Here is a 17,731-nt window from a genome sequence, read left to right as displayed (position 1 = left end):
CCTGGTCCCCAGAGGCTCCAGCTGCCACAGGAGAAGCCCCCTGCCCTCTAGTGGCTGGGCCTGCTGCAAGCACGTATTTCTTTAAGGACCAGCGCTGTGAGTCCTTGAGTAAGAGGAAGACTGTAAACAAGCTTTTCACTTACACAAAGTGTCTCATTCCTTGAAGTGAGGCCGTCAGCACGGACCCGCCTGGGACAACCAGGTGGCCTCTGGGAGGGAGCCTGGAGCCAGTGGGTCTGCGGGTGGGAGTGGCCGTGGCTCCGGAGGGCAGGGTCGGTCCTCTGTCCCCTGAGCCCCTCTGCTTTCTTCGTTGTGTTCACAGTGGCCTGTGGACCTGTGGGGGGTTGTTGGGACTTGGTGACAAGGGTTCCTGGTTCAGTTGTATTTGGGGAGAGAGGGTGGGGGTTCAGGGGATGCGAAGGAGCTCCTGGGGGCCTGACTGGCTCCTTCCCCTGGGGTCTTGGGGCCACCACCTCAGGGCTTTGCTGGCCGTTTCTGTGGTTGGAGGCCGCAGTGAGACAAGGCCCCTTTCTGCCTGGTCCACTCAGGCACATGCAGCCAGCGCCCCGGCTGGTGCCTGCAGCCACCACTCAGGCCTGCAATGTGGGTTCCTGGTCACAGGAGAGACCCGCCCTGCTCCCCAGCCAGCCCAGGGCTTTGGATCTGGGACCCTAGTGTGTACATTCTATGTAAATATGTCCATATTTGTACATAAATAAACATGATACCTGTTCTGTCTTGTTCCCGTCTTGTCCCCTGAACTGCGTACGCCTGGGTCCTGCTGTCTGTCTCGGAGCCGCCCTGTGGTCCCGGAAGGGCCGCCTGTGAGACCTGGCGGTACGGGCAGGGCTGTGGCCGGCAGCACAGGCCGAGGAGGCAGGCAAAGAACCAAACGGCAGAGGAGTTCCCCGGAAGGCTCGAGCTGGAAGGGCTTCCAGGTCCCTGTGTGAAAGGGCCCGTCGGCGGGCCTGGCCCTCCCTCCTCGTGTGCTGGGCACAGCTCCGCGCTGCCTCGCGGGGGGGCCGGCCTCGGGGCTCTACCTGGGACCCAGCATCCTTGGCTCTAAGTGCCAGTCACCTGCTCACACCCCAGCCGCACACTCACCCAGAGCCCTGACATCACCTCCCCGCGACCAATGGGCAAAGCCCAGCAACGTGTGAGGATGTGAGTGTCAGCTACCGCCCCCACCCCGCCCTGTGGTTGCAAAGATGCTCTAACAGGAAGCGGGTTTGGGGCGCTGCACGGCTTCCTGCCCTCCCTGGGCCGAGGAGGCTGAGGGGCGAGTGCCAGGTCGGCCACGAGACACAGTTCTGTGTAGGGTCCTGGCAGCTTCCTCTTCCACCGCCACTTCCTCGGGCTGGAGCCCCAGAGGCAGGAGCTGCTGCCTGTTGCCCAGGCCACCCTCCACCCCCAATTCCGAGCCCTGCCCCCTGGGGCTGGGCCAAGCCCGGAGGCTGGCTAGGACTTCTGTGGGGAACCCATAGGCCAAAGGTTTTGGGGGACAGAGGTGGCTGGGCCAGAGGCCTGGGCTCCAGCCATGAAGTCTCGGCAGAAAGGCAAGAAGAAGGGCAGCTCGAAGGAGCGGGTGTTCGGGTGTGACCTGCAGGACCACCTGCAGCACTCGGGCCAGGAGGGTAAGGTGCCCGGGGCTGCGCCGGGCGGGCCTCAGCGAGCAGAGGTGCTCGCAGGGAGTGGGCTGGGTGCCACCCAGAAGGTGAGGGGCCAGCGAGGCAGGAAGCTTCGTGAAGAAGGCAGGGCCCTCCGGGGGCAGTGGCGGGTCCTTGGGTCTGAATGGAGGGATGGACGAGGGCCTGGGCGAGTCCGAGGAGGCACTCGGGGTGGGTCCTGGCGAGGAGAGTGCCCTTCCAGCCTGGCTGGGCCCCAGGTGAGGGTCCCGGGGGACAGCCCCTGTTCTCCGGGATCCTCCTGGTCCCTTTGTGCAAAGGGGAGGTCAGGGGAGGCCGTGGACATGGGGACGCCAGAGAACAAGGCAGCCTGAGGCCTGGTCTGAACACGGGGTGAAGGGCAGAGGAGGGGGTGGGGATTGTCCCAGAGCTTGCCAGCTGCCTCTCCCTGAGGGCCCCGAGGGCCGAGGACAGCAGGATGGGGACACGCGGGCTCCCTCTGCTCCCACAGCATTTCTCAGTGTGATTGAAATGGAGCACAGGTGTCCTGGCTGCCCCGCCCGGCCTGTTTCTGGCAGGTCCAGCCCCTCCCAGAGAAGGCCCCCCCCACCCCCCAATCTGTCATTTCCTCTTTGCCCTTCTCTGCTCAGAGCTGTGGCCCCTGCAGTGCAGGGAGGGCCCTGGTTCCTGCTGGCTTCCTGCTCAGGGCCCGCCCGCATCCCCAGACACCTTCTTCCCCTTTTCTCCCCCAGAGGCCTCATCCCCAGGCTCCGCCTAGGTGAAGTCCGGGCCCCAAGGCGGAGTGCAGAGCAGCGAGCGGCTCTCTGGGCCTTTCTCCTCGCGATGGGCTGCAGGGACGGCCAGCCCTGATAGGGTTTGTCTGGAGAGGGAGGCTCTGGGCCCAGGGCCCGCGATGAATGGGGCTGGCGATCCTCCCCCCAGTTCTCTGCAAACCCAGCGCCTCCTCCTCATCCTGGCGCTGTCCCTCCCCTGGGGCCCCGCCGCCCCCACAGTGAACACTGACCCACCTCCAGCACAGACCCCACGCCCGGGAGCCTCTGTGGGCGTTTGCAGCGGGGGTGGGGAGCATGTTCTCGGGAAGGATAACATCTGGGTGCTGGGTCAGATCTCAGTGCCTGCGGAGGGTGAGAGGAGGGCCCCTGCCCCCGCAGGACCCACCTGAGCCCTCGGGAGGTGCGATTCGGCACCATAGTGGCAGCGAGGCTGGGCCCAGGCCCAGCACAAATGGTGGGAGTGACAGGGAGACACCCTGGTGGGGGCTGCTCCAGCCCAAGACCCGGCAGAAAGGAAGCCCCCCATGGGGCCCGCGCTGCTCCTTTCCCCAGTGACGCTTGCTCCGCCCCTACGCCATCCATCCATCCCGCCATCCATCCATCCCGCCATCCATCCATCCCGCCATCCATCCATCCCGCCATCCATCCATCCCGCCATCCATCCATCCCGCCATCCATCCATCCCGCCATCCATCCATCCCGCCATCCATCCATCCCGCCATCCATCCATCCCGCCATCCATCCGGCAACTGCTCCCAGCTCTTTGCCCCAGGGGGTCTCTTCCTCCTCAAGCCCTCCGTTTACCCAGCTTTCTTTTACATTTTCACTGATTTTAGAGAGAGAGGAAGGAGAGGGATAAAGATAGAAACACAGATCTGCTGTCTCCTGCACACCCCCGACTGGGGATCGGGGATCGAGCCTGCAACCCGGGCATGTGCCCTGACTGGGAATTGAACTGTGACTTCCTGGTTCATGGGTTGACAGTCAACCATGGAGGCACGCCAGCCGGGCCTGATCTTCATCTCTGACACCTCACTCAGGTTTCTGATGCTCCGGGCCCTCCTCCACGGCCTGTCCCTGCCCCGTGGACTCCGCCACCCCTCCCTTCTCTGGGATTTGTGTCTCTGACCCCATCTCTTTGATCTCTGGCTCCTCAACCCCTCCATTTCTCCAACCCTGTCCTCTCTCCCCCCACCTCCTTGACCCATTTCCTCAGTGGTTCTGACGCCCTGGGTTTCCACATGCCTTCTTTAAGGGCCTGCTCTGGAGGCTCACAATCAACAGAGGACAGGTGGGGAGGTCTGTCTGCTTGGCTGTAGTTCCTGTGACAAGGACCTGGGTTTCGGGGCACCTGGCTCCGTATGAGCCGTGTGGCAGCCAGCAATGCTGGTGCAGCATTAGGTCCCCGAGAGCAGAGTAGCAGGTCTGACACAGAGAACCCACCCGTCACTCCGCATTCAGTGAGGGCCCGATGTCGGGGCCCTGCCGGCGGGCACAGGTGCTGAGGGTGGTTGGGATCCGGTCCAGACGAAGCCCAGGGAAGGGCAGGGACTGGGTGAGGCATTTGAAGAAGCTCCGCTCTCCAGGCCAAGCAGCGCGGAGCTGACAGCCTCACGCGGCACCTGCACAGGCCGCACCTGTGCCCTCGGCCTCCTCCAGGCCCTGGGGCTGAGTGCAGGCGGCCAAGGTGTGGACGCTGGGCATATGGGGGGGCTTTAGAATGGTGACTGATGGATGTATGAGCACCTTCATTCTGTGCTTCTACTTAATTCCACAAAGAGCTTGGATAGATGACTTCCAAAACACAAAACTTGAGAGAAAGAGCAGGTGACTGAGCGGAGTGAGTGACAGGAAGAGGAAGGTAAGATTGTGCCCAGACTGCTTCTCGGCTTCCATGCGGCCCGTGGGGTGGCCCTGAGCGTCCTGGAGTTAATGTGGGGCACGTGGTCAGGAACACGTCTCCTAAAGGCCAGAAGAAGGGACAGGCAGGCGTGTGAGAGAAACAGCTTTCTCTGACACAAGAGCGCTGGGGGTCAGTTAATAGGACTCAGTGTTGTATCTTTGGTCTCCAAGAGACGTCACTAATTCTCATAATTGGTAATTAACTGAGTCGTCCATAAGCATTTACTGAGCACATGCTGTTTCCACACTGGCTATCGCGGGGGCAGGTGACCACTGTCCGAAGGGACAGACACAGAGAGACCAGCCCGCACAGGGCGCGGTGAGTGCCGCAACACCGGCGTGGGGGCGCCGGGAGCCGTCACAGATCTAGCCAGGGCTCGCGACTGGAGGCAGTGTTTGAGGTGTGTTTTGAAGAGCGCATAGGAGTTCACAGGCAGAGTCAGAGGGGAGGGCATTTCCAGGCGAGGGAATTACATGGTGGGATAACAAGGAAGGACATGGTCCCGAGCGTTGTTCAGAGAGCAGTGAGGGCTGACCATGCGATCTGACGGGAGACTGGCTGGTGCTGAGGCTGAGATGGCAGCCTGGACCCGAGTTCTGAAGGGTCTTACCTATCACCTGCATAGTTTATATTTTATTCCGTGTCTGTCAGGTGAGCAATGAAGACTGGGGTGGAGCAGGGTGTGTATATAGCAAAGGATTTGAAGCAGGGGATTGTGGAGTTTCAAGGGTTTCCCATGTAGGAGACACCAGGTCACATAACATGAGGAATATCAAGGTGGGTCACATGAGATCTTGTCCTTAGGAAGCTTACCGTCTAGTAACAGAGGGGCTTGGGAGACATGGCGCAGCTCTTTGAGCTCATGGGATTCAATCCTGGCTCTAACTGGGTGATACTGGGTACTCGCTAGTCCTTCGATCCTCAGTTTTCCTATCTGTAAAATGGGGGCTAGTTCCACAGTGCGTGGCACATAGGAGCTTCTCTCCTCAACTGACTGTTTGAAGGCCTGCCACTGTTGTGTACCTTCCTGCGACAGAAGTGATATCCCGAGGGAGAGTCACAGTGGCCCCGGCAGCCCTGTCCCCATGTGGTTGGGATGCAGAGTGCATTTATATCACACTTTCAAACAGATTGCTGCCCCTTTAAAAAGTCTAGAGTAGCAAGCAGTAATTGCAGAGAGAGAAACTTCAGTTCCATAGAGGCAGAGCTTCCCAACAGGAGCGGCTCCCCACCTGGGTTATGCTGAGCCTCTGCCCCGGTGGGCAGACCGGTGGTGGAGGATGGGGAGGGTAGAGTTGATGTCCGGTGAGAATCTTCTTGACAAGTTTTATTCCATGGGCACTGCCCTCGGTCTCCCCCACTCCCTGAGGCTGCCATCTGACCTGAGACGCCTGTTTCTGTGTCTGCCCTGCGCCCCCAGTGCCCCAGGTGCTGAGGAGCTGCGCGGAGTTCGTGGAGGAGTATGGAGTGGTGGACGGCATCTACCGCCTCTCAGGGGTCTCCTCCAACATCCAGAAGCTCCGGTGAGTCAGGCCGTTTGGGGCGAAGGACACAGACACCAGGCACTGTGTCAGGGAGGGGCTGCAGGAGAGTCTGCTTAGGAGAGGCCGAGACCACGCACTCCCTCTCCCAGGCTAGCGTGTACACAGACACACACACTCTCACACACACACACCGAGGCTTTTATTTTTTTACTAGAGGCCCGGTGCACGAAATTCGTGCATGGGGGGGGAGGGTGTCCCTCAGCCCAGCTTGCACCCTCTCCAATCTGGGACCCCATGAGGAATGTCCTACTGCCCGTTTAGGCCTGATCCTGGTGGGATCAGGCCTAAATGGGCAGTCGGACATCCCTCTCACAATCCAGGACTGCTGGCTCCCAACTGCTTGCCTGCCTGCCTTCCTGATTGCCCGTAACTGCTTCTGCCTGCCAGCCTGATCACCCCCTAACCACTCCCCTGCCAGCCTGATTGATGCCTAACTGCTCCCCTGCCAGCCTGCTTGCCCCTAACTGCCCTCCCCTGCAGGCCTGGTCCCCCCGCAACTGGTCTCCCATGCAGGCCTGGTCCCCCCGCAACTGGTCTCCCATGCAGGCCTGTGTCCCCCCTAACTGCCCTTCCCTGCAGGCCCAGTCACCCCAAACTTCCCTCCTCTGCCGGCCTGGTCACCCCTAACTGCCCTCCCCTGCAGGCCTGGTCCCCCCAGAACTGGTCTCCCCTGCAGGCCTGGGTCCCCCCTAACTGCCCTTCCCTGCAGGCCCAGTCACCCCCAACTTCCCTCCTCTGCTGGCCTGGTCACCCCTAATTGCCCTCCCCTGCAGGCTTGATCACCCCCAACTGCCCTCCCTTGCAGGCCTGGTCCCTCCCAACTGCCCTCCCCTGCTGGCCATCTTGTGGTGGCCATCTTGTGTCCACACAGGGGCAGGATCTTTGACCACATGAGGGCAGCCATCTTGTGTGTTGGAGTGATGGTCAATCTGCATATTACTCTTTTATTAGATAGGATAGAGGCCTGGTGCATGGGTGGGGGCCGGCTGGTTTGCCCTGAAGGGTGTCCTGGATCAGGGTGGGGGTTCCCTTGGGGTGTGGGGCGGCCTGGGCGAGGGGCTTATGGTGGTTTGCAGGCTGGCCACGCCCCCTCCCGACCCAAGTGGAGGCCCTGGTATCTGGGGTTTATTTATCTTCTACAATGGAAACTTTGTAGCCTGGAGCAGAGCCAAGCCTTATGCTTGCTCCGTGGCAGCAGCCATTTCTGTTGGGATTTATGTATCTTCTATAATTAAAACTTTGTAGCCTAGAGTGGGCCGGCCAGGGTGTGCAGAAAGCTTGGCTTCCTCCATCGCCGGGGAAACCCAAGCCTCCCTCCTGCTCTCTCTGTGGCCGCAGCCATATTGGTTGGGTTAATTTGCATACTCGCTCCTGATTGGCTGGTGGGCGTGGCTTTTGAGTGTAGCAGAGTGATGGTTAATTTGCATATTACTCTTTTATTAGATAGGATTTTTATTTTTTTAAATATTTTTTTTTTTTTTTTAAATATATTTTATTGATTTTTTTTTTACAGAGAGGAAGGGAGAGGGATAGAGAGTTAGAAACATCGATGAGAGAGAGACATCGATCAGCTGCCTCCTGCACGCCCCCTACTGGGGATGTGCCCGCAACCAAGGTACATGCCCTTGACCGGAATCGAACCCAGGACCCTTCAGTCCGCAGGCCGACGCTCTATCCACTGAGCCAAACCGGTTAGGGCTTTTTTTTTTTTTTTTTAAATATTTTTATTGATTTCAGAGAGGAAGGGAGAGGGGAGAGAGAGATAGAAACATCAATGATGAGAGAGAATCATTGATTGGCTGCCTTCTGCATGCCTCCTACTGGGGATCGAGCTGGCAATCCCAGGCATGTGCCCTTGGCCGTAATCGAACCTGGGACTCTTCAATCCACAGGCTGACGCTCTATCCACTGAGCCAAATCAGCTAGGGCTATTTTAAAAAATATATATTTTATTGAATTCAGAGAGGAAGGGAGAGGGAGAGAGAGATAGAAACATCAATGATGAGAGAGAGTCATTGATTGGCTGCCTCCTGCACGCCCCCACTGGGGATTGAGCCCTTACCCTGGGCCTGTGCCCTGACTGACTGGGAATCAAACTGTGACCTCCTGGCTCATATGCTGGCTTGGCTATATCTACATTAAAAACAAAACAAAAAAACAACTCAGTGTTGCCTGGCCGATGTGGTTCAGGGGTTGAGCGTTGACCTATGAAGCAGGAGGTCATGGTATGATTCCTGGTCAGGGCACATGGCTTGGTTGCAGGGTTGCTGGCTTGATTCCCAGTCAGGGGTGTTCAGGAGGCAGCCAATCAATGATTCTCTCTCGTCGATGTTTCTATCTCTCTCTCCCTCTCCCTTCCTCTCTGAAATCAATTAAAAAATATATTTTAAAACATAGGTATAATTCCCCAACCATAAAATTCACCACTTAAAGATTCACATTTCAGCCCTAGCTGGTTTGGCTCAATGGATAGAGTGTAGGCCTATGGACTGAAGGGTCCCGGGTTCGATTCTGACCAAGAGCACATGCCTGGCTTGCGGGCTCCATCCCCAGTGGGGGGCATGAAGGAGGCAGCCCTAATCAATGATTCTCTATCATCATTGATGTTTCTCTCTGCCTCTCCCTTCCTCTCTGAAATCAATAAAAACACATATTACAAAAATAAGATGAAGATGCCCATTTCATTGGTTGTTATATGTTCACAGGCTGTGCAGCCATCACCACTCATTTCAGAGCATCTTCTCACCTCCAGCAGCCACGGCCATGGGGTCACCCTGCCTTCCCTCCCGGCCCCTGGCAGGCACTGCTTTTGTCCGAATGGATTTTCCTGTTCGGCCCATTTCACATAAATGGATCATATAATCGTAAACGTTTGTGTGTTTTTTTTCCCTTGGCCTGTTTTCAAAGTCCATGTGTGTTGTTGCATGTGCTAGTACTTCATTCCTTTTCTGTGGCTGAATGACATTCCATGGTGTGGCTTGACTACATGTAGTTTAATCACTCACCAGTTAATGGCTATTTGGGCCGTTTCCACCTGCTGGCTGTTATGAATAACGGTGCATAGACATTCATGTACATATGTACGTTGACATATGCTTGCAGTTCTCTATGTATGTATACAGGTGTGGGATTGCGGGTCATGTGGAAACTCTATGTTGAACTTTTTTTTTTTTTTTTTTTTTAATATATATTTCTTTATTGATTTCAGAGAGGAAGGGAGAAGGAGAGAGAGATAGAAACATCAATGATGAGAGAGAATCATGGATCGGATGCCTCCTGCACGCCCCCTACTGGGGATCGAGCCCACAACCCAGGCATATGCCCTTGGCCGGAATCGAACCTGGGACCCTTCAGTCCACAGGCTGATGCTTTATCCACTGAGCCAAGCCGGCTAGGGCTCTATGTTGAACTTTTAAAGGAGCCACCAAACTGTTTCCACAGCAGTTGCATCATTTTACATTCCCAGGAGGGTCCCCAGCGCTCCGGCCCCGTCACCCTGTCCTTGTTGTGGCCGTCCTCGCGGCTGTGAAGTGCATTTCACCTGCGCTTGCATCTCTAACAGCTGGTGACATTGAGCATCTTGTGTGCTTATTGGCTGTTTGCGTATCTTCTCTGAGAAATGTCTATTCAAGTCTTTCGTCCATTTTTAAGCTGGGTTGTCTCTTTTGAGTTGTAAGAGTTCTTTATATTCTGGACACTCGTTCAATGTTAGACACTCGTTCAATGTTAGACACTCGTTCAGTCTGACTTGCAAGCCCCGTCCTGTGGGCCTCGTCCCCTCTCAGCAGTGCCCTTCGACACACACTAGTTTGTAATCTTTTTTAAAATCCTCATCCAAGGAATGAGGATATCTTTTCCATTGATTTTTAGAGAGTGGAAGGGTGGGGATGGGGCAGAGAGAGAGAGAGAGGAGAGAGAGAAATATCAACATGAGAGAGACACATTGATGTGAAAGAGACATGGATTGGTTGCCTCCAACACGCACCCTGATGGGGGGCGGGGGAGGGGGGCGGGCGAGGATTGAACCTTGACTGGGAATGAAACCTGCGACCCTTCAGCCCAGCCATCATGGCTCAATGGTTGAGCGTTGAACTATGAACCAGGAGGTCATGGTTTGATTCCCAGTGTGAGGCGTGCAAGAGGCAGCCGATCAATGACCCTCTTTCATCACTGATGTTTCTATCTCTCTCCGTCTCGCCTCCTCTCTGAAATCAATAACAATACACTAAAACAATGACAACAACAACCAAACCCGTGACCCTCTGGTGCCAGGCCTATTCTCTAACCACTGAGCCAAGCCAACCAGGACTCAGAAGTGTGCACTTCTGATGTTCAATTTATTTTTTCTTGGGTTGCCTGTGCTTTTGGTGCCATACCCAAGGTTATGAAGATTTACACTTACCTTTCCATGTAAGGTTACACTCACCCACCTTTCCATCTCTGTACCCAGATACAGCCAGGCCCGCCTCCCACTTCTATTGGTCCCAACCCCCGCTCCCCCCACATCGCTATGCCTGCAGCCACATCCCCGCTGTGGACCCTGTCCACGCACTGAGCCGCTTAGTCTGCTCACAACTGCCCTGTGCGGTGACCTACACGCCCAGGTCCTCCTTCCAAGTCTCACACACGTTGCCCCTCACCCCTGTCTGGAGCCATCCCTGCAGCTCCCCCATTTCTCGGCCGCACTCCTGAACACTCTGCACCTCCCCCAGGCAGGAGTTTGAGGTGGAACGGAGGCCAGACCTGCGGCGAGATGTTTACCTCCAAGACATCCACTGCGTGTCCTCACTGTGCAAGGCCTATTTCCGAGAACTGCCCGACCCCCTCCTCACGTACCGCCTCTATGACAAGTTTGCTGTGAGTTAGAGGCTGGGGTGCCAGAGAGGGCTGAGGGGGCTGTCCTGGTTTTGTTTATTGAGCAACAGGACCTGGAGACCCTGAGCAGCAAAGGTGTGCCTCCGGCCACAGCAGCTAAACTGCGGTGAGGCCGTCCCAGGCACCTTGGAGCCACTCAGGGCCCCTGGGCACCCACAGGGGGGAGGGGGAGAGGTATTCCCGGACCAGGACCCACAGAGGATGCTAGGCAGAGTGGCAGTGGGTTGTTCAAGGTCATAAGGCTATTAAGGGGCACAGCCAAGATTCTGCTGCAGGTCTGTGGGTCCCCAACTCTGAGCTCTCCCTGCTGCCCCTGTGCATGTGGGCCAGGCTGGCGTGGGCAGCGCAGCTATTTCTCAGTTTGCCTCAGAGCTCTGGGAGGAAGCGGAGCAGGCTGGGCCACTGACCCGCTTCTGGAACCTTCCCCCAATCAGGAGGCGGTGGCGGTGCAGCTGGAACCTGAGCGCTTGGTCAAGATCCTAGAGGTGCTTCGAGAACTCCCCACCCCAAACTACAGGTGCGCAGGCTCCTCCCCACGTTCAGCCCTGCCCTAGACCTCTCTCCTTCCACGGGCCTAGACCTCTCTCCCGCTCCCAGCCAGTCCTAGGCCTGCCCCTGACCCCTGACCCCTGACCCTGGCCCTCTCTGCAGGACCCTGGAGTTCCTCATGCGCCACTTGGTGCACATGGCCTCGCTCAGTGCCCAGACCAACATGCATGCCCGCAACCTGGCCATCGTGTGGGCCCCCAACCTGCTGAGGTGCGTGCTGGTGTGAGCAGTGTGGAGACCCCGGCAGCGCCGAGCTGCGGGCGGTGCAGGAGGGGGCCATGTGGGTGGCTGGAGCGGGGACTGGGGTCCCCGAGCCCATGAAGCACAGAAAGATTCAGCGTTGTACTGAGTGGGATGCGGCTCAGCCTGTGGACGCTGCCTCTGAGCTCACGCCCAGGTCCTGGTCCAGTGGTCTCTGAGCCAATGTCTTGTGTCTCCTGGGCCTGGAGCACGGCCTGGCAGCGCTCTGCAGGCGGCAGGGCGGGGGGGGGGGGGGTGCGGGGAGGCCGCCTCCTGGGCAGGCTGCTGCGCCAGCGCTTATGACCCATGACACGCAGGCCCTGGTGGGCGCGGGAAGCAGAGATGGTTCAGAGGGTGCCTTGGGCTTCCTGGAGGAAGTGGCTTTGAGCTGGAACCCTGTGTGTGGGAGGAGGTGGAGATGGGCTGAGGGCGCAGGGAAAAGTGTGAGGGACTTTTAGGGAGAATTCAGGTAAGGGATTTCCCGCCTCAGCTGGTGAGAATAACTCCCCTCCGCACAGGTCCAAGGACATCGAGGCCTCGGGCTTCAACGGGACAGCAGCCTTCATGGAGGTGCGTGTGCAGTCCATTGTGGTGGAGTTCATCCTCACGCACGTGGACCGGCTCTTCGGGGACACCGCCCTCTCTGGTGAGTGTTCTCCAGCCCAGCATGTCACCACTGTCTGGGGAGTCCGGCAGAGTGCAGGGCCTCGGAGGTCATCTGGGTCAGTCTCCCATTTTGCAGAGGAGAACACTGAGTCTCAGGGAGATGCTGCTGACGGCCTCATGGCGAAGGCCTGGAGATGGCAGGCCGCTCCTGCTCTCTGTGCCGGCAGCACGGTCTCTAGCTCACCGCCTGGCTCTCAAGACTAGTGGCTCCTCCTTGTTGATCCCCCTACCCACAGGCCAGTGTCCTGGGGTCTCTGGCCCCCTTTGTCCCTGGGACTCACCCCCCGCCCTTGAGGAGCTAGACCAGGGGCCTCCAGGTCCACCCCTAGCTGGTGAGTGGGCAGCTGTGATGGAGCTGGGTGCCTGGAGCCCTCACTTCTGTTCTTGGTGGCGACTCCCCTCCTTTCCCAGGTGGGGAGCTGGAGAGTGGATGGCGGTCCCTTCCAGGGCTCAGGGCATCGAGCAGCCCTGAGGACCTGATGCCCAGGTCGCTGCCCTACCACCTGCCTAGCGTCCTGCAGGCTGGCGACGGCCCCCCGCAGCTCCGGCCCTATCACACCATTATTGAGATCACAGAGCACAAGTAAGGCTCCCTCCCGCCCTCCTCCTGGCGCCGACCTCCAGGCCACTCCCGTGACCTCTCCATTCCCTCCAGGAGGAAAGGGTCTTTGAAGGTCAGGAAGTGGAGATCTATCTTCAATCTGGGTCGCTCTGGCCACGAGACCAAGAGGAAATTCCCACGGGGGGCTGAGGACAGGGGTAAGTTTGGGGTGAGGTAGGGGGCGCTCTGGTGTGGGAGTGCCCGGCCCAGGCCCTACACAGCCCTGTCTTGCAGAGGACAAGTCTGACAAGGGGACCCTGCGGCCAGCCAAGAGCATGGACTCCCTGAGCGCCGGGGCCGGGGCCAGTGACGGTGAGTGCCTGCGCACTGGGGGTGCGGGCTGGGGGTGCCGTGGGCCTGTTGGCATCTGCATGTGGAACCACATCTGTGAGGGTGTCTGTAAGGGATAACAGTGTTATGAATAAGAAAGACCATTGTGTGTGCATTTCTGCGTGTGTACTCACTCATTTCAAAAACAGGTAATATTGCTGCAGCACAAACATATGTAATATTATATGCCAGCCACAATGCTGGCTGCCAGGTTTACAGCGGTTTGTCTTTTAATCCATGGTGTGTTCACATGAGCACATGCAGATGCCGTGGCGTGTGGGGGCGACCTGTGACCTCTGGGTGTGGGAGGTTTGTGGTCGTGGCCAGGGGAAGCGGGGCGCGGTGCCTGCGGGCTGTCCCCCGAGGCTCCAGGACGCAGGGAGGCGCTGTGCTGGGCCAGAGTGTGCCGGTGCCGTCCCGCCGCTGAGGCTGCTGCCCTCTCTCTTGCACAGAGGCAGAGGCACTGCTGGCCCCCAGCAGCCCCCTGGTGCCTGAGAGCTTGGAAGATGACTCTGCAGAGGCAGCAGAAGGTGAACCGGAGCCCGAGGCAGGGGCCCTGGGCAGCACCACCTCTGAGCCAGGATCGCCACGCGCCGGGCGGTCAGCGGTCCGCGCTGGAGGTGGCAGCCGGGCCGAGCGCTGTGCTGGCGTCCACATCTCAGACCCGTACAACGTCAACCTCCCACTGCACATCACCTCTATTCTCAACGTGCCTCCAAACATCATCTCTAACGTGTCCTTGGCCAGGCTCACCCGTGGCCTGGAGTGCCCTGCCCTACAGCCCCGGCCAAGCCCCGCCTCTGGCCCCTGCCCGGGCCCCGGGCCCCCAGGTGAGGACCCGGAACAGTGAGTGGGGGCTGGACCCTGCAGCTGAAGGTCTGATGCTGGGTGGGGTGGGGGGACAGAGGCCTCACAGGCCTTGGGCTTAGGGTGGTCACCTTCACCTGCCCTGGGTTCAAGGTGGGGGGAATCCAGTCATTCACATGAAATCTATGGTGGAGGGTCTCTCCTCCACCCGAGGGTGGGGTCGTGGTGGGACACAGGCAGGGTTACTACGGACAGGAAGCACCGAGTCATTGCATTAGCGCTAACAGACGGCTATGTGCCAAGTGCTGTGTGAAGGGCGTTGTGGCGCCCGCGTATCCCACCTTCTCACCTGCTATGACCAGGCCTTGCTGGCTCTGCGTGCGCAGTGGCACCAGCTTAGCTGAGTCTTGGCACTGTTTCAGGTTGAGCGGCAGAGCGGGTCTGAGCTTTGCTCTGAGCTCATTCCGCAGCGTCACCCACGAGGGCGGCAGCGTTGGGCAGGGGCGAAGGCCGTGGCTGTGGAGTCCGTGTGGGACCAAATGTGTCTGCCACCCTGTGGCCTGGGCAACCTGTTTCATCTCCGAGTCTCAGGTCCCTCACGTGTAACATGGAGACCACACCCATGTGTGACAGCGTGCTTTGTGGGGAAATAGACGAGTTGCATGTGCTTGGCACCTGGTAGGAGCTCAGTGCAGGCAGCTCTGAGCCGATGGTTTGGAACGCTGGTCTGAAAGGATGGCCACGTGGGGGTCAGGGCTGGGGTGGGGCCCTGTAACAGTGCTGGAAAGGCCACCCTGGAGGGGTCTGGGCTGGCCTTGACCTTTGTGTTCCTGGGGCCACCTCTCTTCCAACAGAGGAGAAGTTCGAGGCGAGTCCAGTCCCAGGCCCCCTGGCCGACGCCGGCCCAGCAGCCTTGACCGCTGCCCTGGAGGACTGCCTGTCCCAAGAGGTGCAAGACTCCTTCTCCTTCCTGGAGGACTCCAGCAGCTCAGAGCCTGAGTGGGTGGGGACGGAGGAAGGGGAGGCGGCCAAGGCAGGAGCAGCAGCAGCCTTTTCCCCTGGGGAAGACGACCCTGGGATGGGCTACCTGGAGGAGCTGCTGGGAGCTGGGCCTCAGGTAAGGAGGAGCCTGCTGGTTGGGGTAGTGAGGAATCCCGAGGACAGACAGGACCCGGGTCCTTAGCCACTGCTGTGCCCACAGGTGGAGGAGTTCTCCGTGGAGCCCCCCCTGGATGACCTGTCTCTGGATGAGGCACAGTTTGTCCTGGCTCCCAGCTGCTGTTCCCCGGACTCCACGGGGCCTGGGCCTGAGGCAGAGGACAACGGGGAAGAAGTCTTCCTGAGTGCCTATGATGACCTAAGTCCTCTTCTGGGGCCCAAACCCCTGGCCTGGGAGGGTCCGGGCAGTCTGGAGGCTCCGGGACAGGCTGAGGGGGTGCAGGCATGCTGGGAAGTGGAGGAGGACAAGGAGATGGAGCCTGGCAGCAGATGGGACATCAGGGAGGAGGCTGAGGGAAGTCCAGAGAACAAAGTGGAGGCTGGAGAGGCAGGTGAAGAAGGCGGGGAGGCTGAGGTGAGCCAAGAGGAGATGGTCAGTTTGAGGGAAGGAAGTGGGGAGGAGACAGAGGCCGAGGAAGAGTCCAGAGGCCGGCAGGAGGGTGAGAGCATGGAGGAAGCAGAGGGTGTGGAGCAAACAGGAGAGCCAGGTAAATTCAGGAAGAAAGTAAAGACTGAAAGATGGGAAGAGGCTGAGCAAGGAGAGGACGCCCAGGTGGAAGCTGGAAGGGACCCAGAGCAGGGGGCCCTGGAAGTGCAAGCTGCTGGGGAGAGCTGGGACGCTGTCCACACACAAGCGGCTGAGGAAGGCGGAGAGGGTGAGGATCGAGTCAAAGGGCAGAGGGAGAACAGAGACCGAGACGCCAGAGAAGACCAAGGGGACGGTGAAGACAGCGCAGAAGCAGCCGAAGGGGCAGCGGAGGCCAGCAGGGAGCGGGAGAGCGGGGATGGAGAGGCGGAGGGAGAGCAGAGGGCTGGAGGAGACCATCGAGAAGGGGGCTTCCTCCTCCACGGGTCGCATGTAGTGTCCCTAGAGGTTGACGATGCCAAAGAGGGCAGTGCCCAGGCCTCTGAGACCCAACAGGCAGCCCCACAGCCCCCCCGGCCAGAGGAGATGGAGCCTGAGGGGCAGCCCAGTCCAGAGGGCTGCCATCTGTGCCCCTGTCCCCTCAGCTCAGCTGGCAGCGTGGGCATGCGCCTGGCCTCCACCCTGGTTCAGGTCCAACAGGTCCGCTCTGTGCCGGTGGTGCCCCCTAAGCCACAATTTGCCAAGATGCCCAGTGTAATGTGTAGCAAGATCCACGTGGCACCAGCAAACCCATGCCCAAGGCCTGGACGGCTAGATGGGACTCCTGGGGAAAGGGCTCGGGGGTCCCGAGCCTCCCGCTCCTCTTGGAGGAATGGAGGCAGTCTTTCCTTTGATGCTGCTGTGGCCCTGGCCAGGGACCGCCAGAGAACAGAGGCGCTGGGGGTGTGGCGGACCCAGACCTGTGCCGGGAGTGAGGACTACAGCCTCATCCCCGGAACCTCTCCCTGTAGCATGATCCCTGCCCTTTCCCCTCGGCCCCTCAGCTGCCTAGAGCTCCCACCTGAAGGCACGGAAGGGTCTGAACCCCGGAGTCGGTTTAGTCTACCCCCCAGAGAGCCCCAGCCTCCTCAGCCCCTTTTGCCCCCACAGCGCCGATCATATGCATTTGAAGCACAGGCTGACCCTGGAAGAAGTGAGGGACTGTGATTAGGACCAGAGCACTGGGCAAAGGGGACAGTAAGTTGTCTTAATCTCTGGGCACCCCACTCTTTAGGTTTGGGCCCTCCAACTTCTCTGACTGTGGGAAGCAGTCTGTCTGGTTGGTTTACCCAAACTTGTCTCAGACACAAAGCACCTGTCCCTTAGGAGACTCCCAAGGAAGTCACCAAGAGCCTGTTCCTAGGGAGTGAGGTCATTGGCCAAAGGGTAGGCAGGCACCCCAGAGGCTCCGCCACCGCGAGAGTGAAGGCGGGGAGGTTTCTGCCTCTTCGGAGGCCCCTAGGGTGGAGGCGGGAAGGGCAGGGCCAGGGCGGAGCCTGGCGCGCGCGCACTCCTGGGGCTGTCCGGTTCCGTTCTCCGACCCGGTGGCCCGCTCTGCCCCAAGTCAGGAGAAACAGGTCCGGGAAGCTTTGGAGACCTGTGTCTGGGGGAAGGTCTGGCTCCCTCGGCTCCTGCGCAGTCGGCCTCCGTCGCCTTAAGGAAGAGCGGTCTCCCACAGATCTCTTTGGCCTCTTTCTTCCTTTGAAATAACTTCCTCCTCTTTCAGGGAAGGGGAATGGCGCCACTAAGACCCGGGCCCGCTTCTCCTGTGGGGCCACAGGTCCCCTTCTCATAGGGCCCGTGTTTCAGAATAAAAGCGGTGTTTTCACATGTCAAGTGAGCAGTTTCATTATTCTTGTTGAAGTCTTGGGAGATAGGTAACAATGTCATGTTTGGCCAATCCTTGCCTGTTTGCTGTTCGGGCTCTGTCGTTGTCATGGAGACCTGCGGCTGGAAACCAGAGCGGGGCTCGCGGCGGTCAGGAAAAGGGGAAGAGAAACTGACATTTGCGTAAGTGCCCTCAGCGGCGCGGTGTCCCTGCGTCCTTTATTCTGCTCGTTCCCCTGCCAGTTCTGCGAGGCTGGGCTCTGCGTTCACAGCCGAGGAAACCTAGGCCAACCAAGTCCCAGATCTGCGGAGGTCTCAGAGGCAGGTCTGCGACCCGCGTCTGTAT

General features: G+C 59.0%; 1 protein-coding gene across 1 annotated transcript; it reads left to right on the top strand.

Moving 5' to 3' along the window:
- The first annotated feature begins 1,367 nt into the window (after positions 1-1,367).
- Positions 1,368-16,735, top strand: ARHGAP30 (Rho GTPase activating protein 30). Its single transcript, XM_080649339.1, has 12 exons — positions 1,368-1,634; positions 5,743-5,845; positions 10,579-10,723; positions 11,176-11,258; positions 11,393-11,500; positions 12,049-12,176; positions 12,608-12,779; positions 12,852-12,955; positions 13,032-13,109; positions 13,580-13,957; positions 14,789-15,051; positions 15,136-16,735. The coding sequence occupies exons 1-12, from the start codon at positions 1,538-1,540 to the stop codon at positions 16,723-16,725; spliced, it is 3,249 nt and encodes a 1,082-aa protein (XP_080505465.1). The 5' UTR covers positions 1,368-1,537; the 3' UTR covers positions 16,726-16,735.
- The last annotated feature ends 996 nt before the right edge of the window (positions 16,736-17,731 follow it).

The sequence above is a fragment of the Plecotus auritus genome (assembly GCF_963455305.1).
Source record: "Plecotus auritus genome assembly, chromosome: 12".
Lineage (NCBI taxonomy): Eukaryota > Metazoa > Chordata > Mammalia > Chiroptera > Vespertilionidae > Plecotus > Plecotus auritus.
The sequence above is the reverse complement of the archived record's forward strand: the minus strand, read 5'-3'. Positions and strand labels throughout refer to the sequence as shown.